This window comes from Micromys minutus (genome assembly GCF_963924665.1).
Source record: "Micromys minutus genome assembly, chromosome: 1".
Taxonomy (NCBI): Eukaryota; Metazoa; Chordata; class Mammalia; order Rodentia; family Muridae; genus Micromys; species Micromys minutus.
In genome coordinates, this window is record NC_137969.1 from 150973708 (window position 1) to 150987273 (window position 13566).

At 44.1% G+C, this 13566-nt stretch overlaps 1 protein-coding gene and 1 pseudogene across 5 annotated transcripts in view; one reads left to right on the forward strand and one right to left on the reverse strand.

The window, feature by feature from the left end:
* Positions 1-777: 777 nt before the first annotated feature.
* On the reverse strand, positions 778-1114 carry LOC308413713 (large ribosomal subunit protein eL33-like; annotated as a pseudogene). The gene has a single exon. The product of its transcript is annotated as a large ribosomal subunit protein eL33-like (transcript).
* Positions 1115-5346: 4232 nt separating this feature from the next.
* Positions 5347-13566, forward strand: part of TTC27 (tetratricopeptide repeat domain 27) — a 129353-nt gene continuing 121133 nt past the window's right edge. For 3 of the 4 annotated variants that reach the window (XM_080909710.1, XM_080909711.1, XM_080909712.1), the window contains exons 1-4: positions 5347-5588; positions 6222-6399; positions 9187-9316; positions 12621-12761. In XM_080909710.1, the coding sequence (XP_080765836.1) occupies positions 5489-5588; positions 6222-6399; positions 9187-9316; positions 12621-12761 (549 nt within the window). In that variant the 5' untranslated portion in view covers positions 5347-5488. Of the gene's footprint in view, positions 5589-6221; positions 6400-9186; positions 9317-10354; positions 10484-12620; positions 12762-13566 lie in introns of those variants that run through there. The other variant, XM_080909713.1, reaches the window with a different exon arrangement.

Sequence of the window (13566 nt, forward strand, 5' to 3'; positions counted from 1 at the left end):
CTTTGAGACTTAATGCTACATGAGCTCACTCTAGTTCTTTCTGAATTCTTGCTGGCTGGTTCAACTCAGATGTTCTGGCTCAAACTCCTCTCCAAGCTGACGGATTCAATCTGATTTCTCTTGAAGCCTCTGACTGAATTTCTCTGCTTGGGTTCAAACTAACTCTGGCAATCCGTTCTAATCTTCTGGATTCTCCTCATTCTCTGGCTCTTTCTCTCTCCAACCTGTGTTTGTCCTGGTAAAAGTATCTCACCTTCAAACAACATGCTTCCTTTTCCAAACTGACGTTACCTTCACTGTTTTGGAATAAAGGTTTGCCAAGGGTGTGTCTGTTCCACTCAGAGTAGACTTGTTGCTGGATGTTCCCCATTTCTGTTCAAGCTAAAAATTGTTCAGTTGAACTATTATGTCAGAAACAGTTATCAGTACCATGAATGTAAGTCTGTACATCCTGAGGAAGACCCGTTCGTTGGTGCAATGAGCCTTCATAGCTGCAGCCTTGATCGCCTGTTCGACAACAAATGTCAGTCTGAAGATCTTCAGCAGGTTTGTTGGGTTGTCTTCATGCGGGGGTGATTTGCTTTCTGCATTTTCTGTATTGCTGTCTTTCTATGTCTCTTCCCCAAGTCGTGCCTTTCCTATGGAAGCTTTCATTATTCAGATCAAATCTTTGCTAATTTTGGTGGAGCACTTCCAGAGAACTTAAGTTCTGTTTCTTTCTTTTTTTTTTTTTTTCAAGAGCACAAATCTACTTTTATTTATTTACTCTCCATTAGTTTAAATCCAGGATGGGTACAGCATCACATGGATTCTGTGTCCAATGGCCTTTGCAGGAAGGTTGCTTGGGAATTTGGCACGAACCATACCACTGTTTCCATGGGCCCGAGTTACTTTTCCCCAGATCACTCTGGTTTTGTTTGGTTTGCCTCCAGGAGTCACTGTATTGTTTTTTGCTTTGTACACATAAGCACATCTCTTGCCTAAGTAGAATTCGGTTTCATCTCGGGCATAAACGCCTTCAATTTTAAGAAGAGCCGTGTACTTGCTCTCTTTGGTTCTGGAGACCTCGCTTGTAGCCAGCAACAGTGGCCTTGCACCACAGCCTTCCGGACATACTTGCGATCTTTAGAAGTCCTTTTCCTGGCAGGCCTCCACAGGTGCCAAGATGGCGGAAAGAGCAAGTTCTGTTTCTATGATGGGCAGCTCCTAATCTCCAGTGATTCCAGCTCCAAGGGACATAATACCCCTTTTTTTATCTTCATGGGCACCAGCACACATGGCAGATACTCACACAGACACACATATACATAGAAAATTTTTTCATAAAGTATTATCAAAGACCAGAGAGATGGCTCGGTGTTAAGTGAAGGAACCTACTGGCAAGCCGAATTACCTGAGTTCAATCTCTGGGACCCATGTGGTGGAAGGAGAGAACTGACTTCTGGAAGTTTTCTCTACTATGGGTGTGTTCAATGCCTAGAAAATAAAGAATGAACAACCTCCATGACAATGGGCAAAGAGATACCTTGTTGTCAGCAGTGTTCTTAGATCAGTCAAGGGCAGAGAAGAAGGCAGTCCTTTGTTCATCCTAGTGTGATGCCTGGCTTGGTGGCCAGAGCTGTCTTATGCCAAGGACTCATAAAAATCAAATAAATCCAGGCAGTGCAGTGAGGGAGGAGGACGCCAGATAGAGACCTGTGAAGTACCATGCCATCCACAGGCTGCTCTCCACGGCTCAGGCAGGTCATTTGCTACCACACCACGTAGCACGGACTGAGGATGTCTTCCAGGGGACTGACAGTCATGTGACCAGCCTGCAACAGGATGTGTGAGTATGTAGTGGTTAGAGGGGAGGGAGACTGATGGTGGAGAGGAGTAGTCATTGTGAGTGGCCAGTCCTGCCAGCTAGGGCCATGGTGAGGTCCCAGCTCGAGCTGCCACTGAGGACCATGTCTGAGGCTGTGGTTACAGAATGGCAGGGGTCAGTGTTGACGTCCGTGGCTCATATTACCACTAGAGAACATGGGGATGTTTCTGGTTGGGGCAGCCTACTGGCCCCATCTCTTGCCAGTGGTGGTGCTTGGGAGAGCGAGTCCTGCACTTCATCTGGACAGCACAGCAGAACTAACCCAGGTGGCAGGGGTGTAGGTTAGCCAGCTCTGAGGGTGAGAATGCAAGAGACCTGCCTGGCCCGGCCACTGTCTGCTGTGAAGTGGTACAGGTGTGGGGATCCCTTACTTTCCCCCTCGACCATCACCACCAGCAGCATTGGGAGAACTGGCTCCAGGGTTATGAGAGCACATGAGCTGGCTCTAGCACTTGGAAGAGTGGGTCCAACACCTAAACTGGGCAGCACTTAGCTGCCTCTGGAGGTGTGGGTGGGGTGAGCTGGGCCTGAGGGGATGGGCGCAGGAGAGCTGACCCTGCCTCCTCTGGAGGGCAGCACTGAGTGCCTAGCTGGAGCAGTGCTGGAGAGCTCGCCCTGGTGGAGCGTAGAGACAGCAGGCTGACCAGCTCAGCTACCACCAGGCCCAAATCCAGGGCTCTGAATTGGTCTATCCCAAAATGTCTACCATCTGTGAGGCATGAAAAGGTCAGTTTCCATGTCAAAGGGCAACAACAGGATAACCAGGAGGAGTCCTGATATGGATTCTGTATTGATGGAATATTGCTGTCAGAGAAGCCAAAAATAGTGAACCAGACCAATGAACATTTTTGAGTGAAGATGTATGGACAGACGGAGATACTGTGGGACACAGTGACACACAACAGCTTCCACAATGAGATTTTTTTTATACTTTCTTTTGTTGTTGTTGTTTGTGTGTTTTGGTTTGGGGGGAAGTTACAGGGGCAGGGAGATGAGCAGGACTGGGGGTATATGATCTGGAACTCACAAAGTATCAATAAAAAGTTTTAAAAAATTAATTAAAAAATAAATGAATATAACATTTTGGTATTCTGCTGGGTTGAATTTTCAACCAGAGACAAACTTTTTTTTTTTTTTTTTTTTTTGGTAAAACTCTAGACTAGGGGCCAAGCTCTGGTGTTCAGAATTTATGAGATTATCTGTGGTTAAAGTTATGAAGAACAGCCAATCAGTGCCACAGTGCCACTCACCTTTAACCCCAGCACTTAGGAGGAGGCAGAAGCAGGCAGATATCTATGAATTTGGGGCTAGCCTAGTCTACAAAGTGAGTTCCATTATAGCCAGGGCTATACAGAGAAACTCTATCCTGAAAAACCAAACCAACCAGCCAAAAATAGTTATGAAGCTGGGTTTGGTGATGAACCACCTTCCAATCTCCCTGCTTCAGCACTCCCAAAAGGCAGATCTCTGTTAGTTTGAGGCTAGCCTGGTCTACATAGCATGTTCCAGGCCAGCAAAAGTTACTGGCTGATACCCTACCAAAAAAAAAAAAAAAAAAAAAAATTAGTGACCATAGGAATTCTTTATTTCAGGGTAACAATGTTGTCTCATATAATATTGTAACTCACCCATATCTATTCCTGGATCTTAATCAAAAGACTCAATGTTTCTTCTCTCTAGAGATGCCTGGGAACATAGGAGTGCGTTGTGTAATGTCAGTACTGTCTTAATTGTACCTTGGGCAGCACTGGCGACTGTTTTTCCACAGTGAAGCAGAGTGAGAAAGAAAACATTCATCTTCTAAACACACACACACACACACACACACACACACACACACACACACGAACGAGCAAGGAAAAAAAAAAAACCCCAAAACCCCCAAACAAAAGAGGCAAGCAGCAGCTGTCATGATGGCGGGAGGATTTATTTCCTTGCAGGTCTTTTTCCACTTCAGCAAAGTGTTCTGGGTTCTATCAACTGAACTGCACAAAGTTCTCAGGCTCTTGCCAGGTTTATGTGATGACAGTATCAAAACCAGACCTTCCTTCTCCTTTTAAGAAATTATTCTTATTTGGTTTTTAGAGACAAGATCTCTCTATGTAGTCCTGGCTCCTGGAACTCGCTCTGTATTCCAGGCTGGTCTTGAACTCAGGGATCTGTCTGCCTTTGCTCCAGAGTGTTGGCATTAACTGTGCACTACCACTGCCTTTTAAATTTTATGTGCATTTTGCTTGCAGGTATGTTTGTGTACCATTTATGTGTTTTGTGCCTGGAAAGATAGAAGGTAACCGATCTTCTAGAGTTACAGGTGATTATGAACCACCTTGTGGGTGATGGGAATAGAACTTTGTCCTCTGTGAGCCATTTCTCCAGGCACCCCGCACACTCTTAGAATGAAAGACCCTTGTCCAGAGGACCTTTATCTGAGGGGACCCCAGGACCCAAGAATCAGCCGAGACCACTGGCTGCAATCAGCATGAGGGTTTATTTGATCAAAGTACACAGGTACCTGAGGGCACACAGTCTCTTGGAGGACTTGTGCGCCGGACAAAGGGGCAGTCCCCTTTTTATAGGGCTTAGGGAGCAGAAGCAAGGTACAGAAGCAGAAGCATAGTTACAGGGTTCTAATTGGTTAGTTTAAATGTGGCCAGGGAGTGAGCCCGAAAATATGGCTCTAAGGACACGGCTCCTGGTACCAGCTGGGGCTGCGGCTTCCGAGAATAGTTGCTTTGGGCTTATCTAAGTGTGGGAACTGTGGCAGAAATAAGGCTCCAAGGAAGCAACTCTTGGTACCAGTCGGGACTGCAGCTTATCTGAAAGCTGGGCTTATCTGAGTGTCTTCCTTTCTTTGTCTATTGCAAGCTGGCCGCCCACCGGTATCTTGCTTGGCCACCTGGGACCCTGACCTAGCCTGCCCCGTGTGTGCACAGCCTTATAGACATGGCATTTATTGTTGCTAAGCGGGGGGTCTTTCAAGAAGAGGCTAGCTTGGAACTATTTTAAAGCTCAGGCTGATCTTGGAAGCTGCAACCATCCTGCGTCATCCTCCTCAGTGCTAAGATTATACTTCCAGCTTGGTTTTCTTGCACTTTGAATCATCCAAAATGTAGCCTAAGTCAAGGAAGGAAATTCTAGCCTGGGGCTCAAGGGCTCCACTAAAAGTAACTTCCATAGCCTGCGCCCCGTCTTCTGGGAGAAAAGCTTCGGTGTGTTAACCTCCAAGGACTTAGTTTTGCCTTAGGAAGTCGCAAATTCTCAAGCGAATTTACTTTCATTTATTTCTCCTAGAAACAACTCTTGGTCACTGGGACCACAATGGATTCATCAACTCAACTCACTTCCACTACCCAGACGCCACCAGCCGCGAATTATGCTCTGCGCATGCTCACAACCGAGTTTCCGATTGGTCGTCTAGAGGGAAGCCGATCTAGTGTGGGTTTGTTTTCCCAGGATGCCGTGCGTTGCTGTCATGGCTGCCTCCATGTACACAACTCCTCACGTGGGACTCTAGGCTTGTGAGGGTCTAAACGTTACCTGTCGTGACTAGACGCCGGCGAATTTGGACCCTCCTCCTTTCGCTTTTCTCCTCCCTTGTGGGACACTGTACTGGGTGCAGCGATGGCGGGGGTGTTGTGGACGCCGGAGCTGGCGCTTCTGAGGGGCTTCTCCACGGAGGCGGAGCGGCTGCTATGGAAGCAGGAGGGCATTTGTGGTTCAGGTGAGAGACACCTTTGGGAGTTAGGCTAGTGCCAGAGCTGTGAGGACAAAGGATGCCAGCCCTGGATACATAGGTGTCAAGAGGGAGGAAGTTTTCGCTTGATGGTCTGAAATCCGGTAGTCTGGCAAAAGTTTCCCAAAGGCAGACTTGAGCTGATTTTTAAATTTAGAACTGACAAGTAAAAGAGTTCAGCAGGCAAAAACAAAATCAGTGTTGTAAAAATGTTGAGATCAGCTGGAACCTGGGGGAATATGAGGGAATCAAACACATAATCTTTTTATTGTAGCTTCCCAAGTTTGAGAATTATGGGTATATAACACCTATGTGTTTGGATTGGCTTCCTGGGGGAGAATATTGAAGGTAGGAAGGAAAATATTCCTGTGTCAACTAAAACCTTTGTGAATTTTCTGAAGAAGGGCAATATGCCTATAATTCATCATCATCACCATTTGCTGCTCATAGTCTTTGTAAGGATTGTGTAATTCTAGGAGAGATAACATTTGTTGGCAGAATGAGAGTGTGCAACCAGTATTCTGTTAATATCTTTTTGCATCTTAAAATATTTATGTAATGGATTCTCATTTACACTTAAGAAATTCTGTTACCTTACTGGACTCCTTTGTAATATTACAGATATTGGAGTTTTCTTAGAATTGCTGTTAGAAGGGAGCTATGAGGCCTTGTTCCTACATTCAACGACACAAAATATTTTACATTCAACAATGATGGCTGAAGAAAAGATTGACAGCTACCTGGAGAAGCAGATAGTAAATTTCCTGGAATGCTCTACGGATTTGGAAGACATTGAAAGGTAGAATTTTATTTGAAATTACCACAGAGAAACACACTAGGTGGGGGCTGGAGAGGTGGTTAAGAGCACTGACTGCTATTTCAGAGGACCCAAGTTCAATTCCCAGACACCAGTTATACGTGTAGTACACGTAGGCATAACTCATATACATCAAATACATAAATAAATGAATAAATATTGAATACTTTTATGGCATTATGGTATTTTATAGTTGTTGAAATACATGGACTTAACGATGTGCCAAGCAATCTCGGTCTCCAGAAGATCTAGAATGGAAAAGGAGAGTGGTGTAGGATCAAAATGATTTTTGCATAAGAATCACATGTCCTTGGTGGTCACTGCTAAATGTCCCAACGTTAAGGTCTGATAAGCCCTCAGCTTGTTACTTTTGATGTTGCTTGTTGGTTTTTTGTTTTGTTTTGTTCGAGGCAGGGTCTCATGTCGCCTTGACCCAGAACTCACTCTGTGGATCAGGCTGGCCTCCGACTCCCAGAGTTCTACTTTACTTCCCCTGTCTCCCATGGGCTGGGATGGAAACCATGCACACTAAAAGGGGCAGTTCATTTTCTTAAATGTGTAGATAGACCTTGAATCTTGCTGTTTCTAGGTTCCTAAGAAATGCTTGTATTTTTGTTTACTATGTCTTGGGTTGTTATTTCTGGAGAGCACAGAGAACTTAATGTGTTTGTCATGAATCTCTCAGTTTACCACCCTTCCATTAGGATGTCTGCATGTGAGTCAAATCTAAACCTTCTAGGGGCTTCTGTTTTATTTGTTATATGTTTGTTAGCACTTCCTTTTCTCAGCTGTCCAAAATTCTTAACTATCTAGAATGTATACAGTTTCATTCTGCTCCGATGTTTACAGACTAGTTTCATATAGTCCTTTGAGGACTAAACTAAGTACCTTATGAAGTTGGGTTGAAAAATAAAGACGTAACTGATAGTTGTAAGTAGTTCACTGATGGATGTTACTGTTTATTTTTCAAGCTAATACAATTCTGTCTCATTTTTTCCCAATTTTTGTTAGTGTCATTCTTGACTTTGTTGTTGTTCCTATTACTTATTTGGCCTGAAGCTTGCAATAAACTGCAGGCTGGCTTCAAACACATAATCTTTTTGTTGTAGCTTTCCAAATTTGGGAATTATAGGTATATAACATGACCAGCTTATCTTTTATTCCTTTTTTTTTTCTTCATTTGTTACTGGAATCGAGCCTTCAGCTTCTCACTTACTAGACACACATTCTATCCCTAAGCTGTATCCTTGGCCCTTTTTTATACTTTTTATTTTGAGGCAGGGCCTTACTAAGTTGTCCAGGGTGGCTTTGAACTTGAACTCTTACCTCAGCCTCCAGTGGAGATTGCAGGCTTCAGCATCAGGCCTGGCTTTCTCCTTGATTCCTATTTGCTGGATGATGTTTATGTTCTGCGTATGTCTTGTGGTGCCTATTTGTGTCCTTCCTCTTCCTTCCCTCTGTACCACAGGCACAGGCATGCACACACAGGCATTATTCATAGGCGGGCCAGAACTGTAGTTTGAAGAGAGGCACTTAGTTTGCCCCGTTTTAGGGTGCACTCTCCAAGGGAATATTTGGATGCTGGGGATATTCTGTGTCTTTTGTGGTCAGTATAGTAGCCACTGTTTGTACTCGGCTATATGAGCACTTGAAATAAGGAAACTGTGACTACAGACCACATTGTATGTTTAAGTTAAGTTAGATTTACATTTATGGTAACTTGAGATTGATTTATTTTTATTTTATATGTATGGTATTTTGCCTGCACAGTGTATGTGGAGGTCAAAAGAGGGCAGTGATGCTCTGGAAATGGAGTTACAGACAGTTGTTAGCAGCCAGATGGGTGCTGGAAATAAACTTGGATCCTTGAAAAGGGCAGCCAGTGTGTTTAACTGCCGAGCCGTCTTTACAGCCCTAGATTAAATTCAATTTAAAAGCCACATGTGGTTAATCAGTTTATTGGATATTGAAGATATAAACTGTAAAAGATTAGGATAGTCTCAGCTATTACTTGATTTTTTTTTTCTCATTTAACCTGAAATTTAGCAGTATGCATGCAAGCATGTGATTATGGTGGTCAATACTTGTTTATTTTCTGTGCTGGTTGGTTTCTGTCACCTTGACACACTCGATATATCTGGGAACAGAGAATCTTAATTGAGAAAACACTCAGTAAGATTGGTGTAAGCAAATCTGTATGGCATTTTCTTGATTAATGGTTGCTATGGGAGGGCCCAGCTCACCGTGGGCAGTCTCACCCATGGGTGGATAGTTCTGAATAGTATGAGAAAGGCTGAGGAAAGCAGTGGAGAACAAGCAAGTAAGTAGCATTCCTCCACGGTCTCTGCTTTAGTTTCTACCTTCAGCTGGATGTCTAGATTTTTCACTGACAGTGTGACCCGAAGGTTGTAAGCTGAAGTAAATAAACCCTTTTCTACCCAATTTGCTTGTTTTTTTTTTTTTTTTTTTTTTTTTTTTTTTTTTTTTTTTTAAGTTACAGCAATACAAACCTTTTTTTTTTAAATCTTTTTTTATTGGATAGTTTATGTATTTACATCTCAAGTGTTATCCCCTTCCGTGGTTCCCCCTCTCCCATTTCCCCTTCCCCTGCTTCTTCTATGAGGGGACTCCCCCTCCCCCTCCCCCACTCCCACCTTAACACGCTTAATACTCTGGCATTCCCCTACACTGGGGAAATGAACCTTCACAGGACCAAGGCCTTCCAGCAATACAAACCTTAACTAGGACGTTTACTGTTCTTGTTTGTAGACAGCAGCTGGTATTCCTCCTTGGTGTGAGCAGCTTGCAGCTTTTTATTCAGAGTAACTGGACTGGGCCTCTTGCGGATTTGCACCCTCAGGATTTCCTGCCATCTGTTCTGCTTGAGCAGTTCAGTGAGGTATGCTTCTTGGAAATGGTATATATAGAGTCAAGTGTTTGCAATTTGGGGTTAACAGCTAGGCAGTGGTGGAGCGCCTCTTTAATCCCAGCACTGGGGAGGCAGAGGCAGGTGGAGCTCTGAAGTTGAGGCTAGCTTAGTCTACAGAGTAAGTTCCAGGATGGCCAGGGCCATGCAGAGAAATATAAACAAGACAAAACGAAAGCCAGCAACAAAAAAATTGGAGTTACCTGTAGGTAGGAAAGAAGTGACTTTGTGGTTTGCCCAAACTACTATGAAGAGTGCTTGTTGATTGTTCTCCTGACCTCCACACATACACATACACGTCAGCTCACACGTATATACATGCACACACATCATAGCGCACATTGATCACATGCGTGCACATTTGCATGCACACTTGCATGCATACACACAAAGACTATGTCTTCTTTGCACTCAGCACCTCACTGAGAGAGTAGACATGACCACTTTCATAGAGCAGAGCCTCGGATGGCTTTCCCTAGGTCTTGATTCCTATCTTGATTCAGAGATTATGGACCTGAGGCTGGTGAGGTCCCCTCCCCTCTTTTCTGGTAGGCTTGCAGCCTTCCGTTTTTTAGTTCTACAAACAGCAGTATCTTCTTTTCTGTTTTAATGGTACTGAGAACTGACCTCATGACTCAGCATGTTAGTTAAGTACTCTACCACTGAGTTAAACTCCCAGTTCTGATATGACCCCTTTCTTGTGCTGATCTCCAAAAGCCTGGGAATACTGCATTAGAAGACCCTATGTCATCCTGAAAGCATCTCTGACTCCCTCCTCTGGAACCAGCCCTGGAACTGCTGTCTGAGCACAGTTATCATGGCTGTTGTGTCTAACTTTTGTTACTCTGTTAAACTGCTTGCTTGTGATTTATGTCTGGAGATTTTAGATAGAAGACAGTGGTGTGACATCTGTGCTAGAGTGGAACGTAGTTCTCACCTCATGGTGAGTGGGGCAAAGATACTTCCTCATGTCTTACATCTTTCTGCAGTTCACCACAGTGACTTGGACCTTAGGAAATATGCATGGGGAAGCCACGAGCTCTTGCCTGATGTAAGGAGCAGATTAGCCAACTGAGTTCCCATCTGATGTGAGAAACACAGGCTAGCTACCTGAGTCCCAGTGTGGTTTGAGGAGCACAGGTTAGGCAGTTATTTCTTGAGTTGTTCTTTAGTTTTTTCCCCCCATGTGTTTTGCTGTGTTGCTGTAGCCGGTCTTTTTTAATCCTGAACTCCTGGGCCTATGCCACCTCTGCACCTCAGGCTCCTAGAGAGCTGGGGTTACTTGTTTTGACTTCTATGGATCTGTTTCCTCACTTCCTAAAATATATATTTTTACTTCCGTTGTGTGTGTTTGCTTGCATGTACAAGCATGCCTGTGTGTATCAAGACATTGAATTATCTAACTTTATTATTTTTTTCTTACAACTTTTTTTAAAGTTTCCTTTTTAAGAATTTGTTTTTATTTTGTGTGTAGGAGTGTTTGCCTGCATGTACATATGTGTACCTTATGTATGCTGCCTGAGGTCAGGAGAGGTTGCTGAATTCCTTGAAACTGCCAGTGACCGATGGCTGTGAGCCATCTGGGTGGTGGGAGCCAAGCCCAGGTCCTCTGCAGGAACAGAAAGTGCTTTTAGCTGCCAAGCCATCTCTGTAGCCCCTTTCATCTGTTTTTTTGAGCCAGTCTTTCTCTAGAGCTCATTGGTTTGACTAAAATGACTGAGCAGGAAGTTACGCAGGCCCTGTCTTAGGGTCCTCAGCACTGGTACAGCTGCTTTCCCATGGCCTGAGGTTTTTTGTTTTAGGTGGGTGCTGGGATCTGAGCTCAGGTCCTTATGTTGTGCAGAAAGCATGTTACCAACTGAGCCCTCTCCTCAGCCCTGAGCATTCCCGTTTCTGGGGACTTCTGTTCACTGTAGTCTTTAGTCTGCTCACTGATTGATGTGAAAGACTTGCTTGCTATTTTCATGAATGGAAATTAGGGAGTGGAGATGTGCTATATACCTTTGGCATGGAGTGAATCCTAAGTGAAATATAAGTAGATAATATATATAAAATGCTGTTCATGTAGGTTTGAGACAGGCTCTCACTATGTAGTTCTGGCTGTCCTGGAACTCACTCTGTAGGCCAGGCTGGCCTCACTCTCACAGAGCCCTGCCTGCTTCCACCTCCTGAGGGCTAGGGTTGAGTGGATTTGCCAGCGCACCTGGCGGAGGCTTACTTCTTACTTCAGTGGGATTCTGTAGATGTGTAAAGTGGTAATGCTCATTTCTAGCATTTTCTCAAGTTCCTCCCTCCCTCCCTCCCTCCCTCCCTCCCTCCCTCCCTCCTTCCTTCCCTTCCTTTGACACAGGGTTTTACTTAGTTGTTTAAATTGCTATCAGCCTTTGACCTTACGATCTAACCATGACTTTTTTTGACAAGTGTTGAAGAGGCCCTGGACCTAACAACATATATACACCTGTTTATTGCTTGGAGGCCATGGGACCTGGGAGAGTGGAGCCGGTGAATGGGATGGACTGTTGTGCAGTAGCCTGCGTTATTTAGTGCATCAGATAAATATATATATTTATAACTTATACTCTGAGGGTAGGAAGAGTCACATAGGGGCTGGAGACATGGAGACAGTTAAGGGTACTGGCTGCTCTTCAGAGGACTTGAGTTCAGTTCCCATATGGTAGCTTATATTTGCCTGTAACTCCAGTTCCAGGGGTTTCACACCCTCACATAGATATACGCAGGCAAAATACCAGTGTACACAAGATAAAAATAAATAAAAGAGTCACATATGTAATGTATACTGTCATGGGGCAGACTGCACATGGCTGGCAGGCCTTATGTGGCAAAAACGTTTTTTCCGTGGAGTCATGTAAACAACAAATAGCCAGTTGTAATGAATACTTGGAAGTAAGTTCACTCCTGTCTGCTCCACCTGGAGGGGTTCCCCAATTGTGACACACACCTATTTAAACTTCTAGACTCAGCCTCTGGAGTGTTTAGAATTATTGATGTGCCCCATCTACTCACTTTGTTTTTTTTTTTTTTTTTTTTAAATTTTGGTTGAGTTTCTGTTTCTCATTTGTGTGGATGTCTGACAGGGCAGGATGGGTTTGTAGGTCTCTAGTGACATTTGCAAGGCTGTGATTATGTACAGTGTCCCTTCCTATGTAATTAATGAATGGTCTCGTTTTAAACCTGAATTAATTGAAACATCTGTATTTATTTTGACATATAACTGAATATTTTCTTAAGTTGTATAAACCTTACACATCTTTTTCAGGTCAAAGGACTGGATGCTATTGTTATGGGTCTCCTCATTCTAGATGGTGAATCTGTCTACAGTCTCACTTCGAAGCCCATACTGCTGCTAATAGCACGCATTATCCTAGTGAACATGAGACATAAGTTAACAGCTCTCCAGGTAAGGCAAGTGGGGGCTCCGTGGGCATTCCACACAGGCCTTTGTGTCTGTGTGCATCGGACTGCTGCTGCCTGTGTCTCTACATTTTGTTTCCTGTATTTTTATTTTAATAATAAAATAAGATTTATTTATTTCATGTATACAAGTACACTGCAGTTGTCTTAAGACACCAGAAGAGGGCATCAGACCCCATTACAGATGGTTGTGAGCCACCATGTGGGTGCTGGGAATTGAACTCAGGACCTCTGGAAGTGCAGTCAGTGCTCTTAACCATTGAGCCATCTCTCCAGCCCGTGTCTCTATTTTAAAAGTCTTCATGAAAATAAGGGAAAGGGATGGAGAGATGGCTCAGTGGTTCTTTGTATTGGATGTAGTAGAGCATTTGTTGACTACCGGTTGTGTGCTTTCTTCACGTCTCATACATAGCAGTGAGGACAAACAGTCACACAGGAGGTTGGTATGAATGCTGCGTGGAAATGCAGGTCTCAGGTCTAGGCAGAGGTTGTCAGCTGTGGAGTGTGTAGTCTGCATGGTGAGTGCTCAGCTCGACTGTGGGGAGTTTAAGAGCAGCCACAGTCTGCCAACAGAGTCACAGTATGTGTTCCAAAAAAGTGTTGTGGCTGGGCATGGCATTCTACATAGGACACAGAGGCAGGTGGTTCTCTGGATGTGAGGCCAGCCTGGTCTACAGAGTGAGTTCAGGACAGCTGAGACTATACAGAAAAAACCTTGTCTTCAAAAACCAAAAAGAATTACTTTTTAAAATTATTATGAGCATATGCCATGTGTATGGCTATTGCGTTGT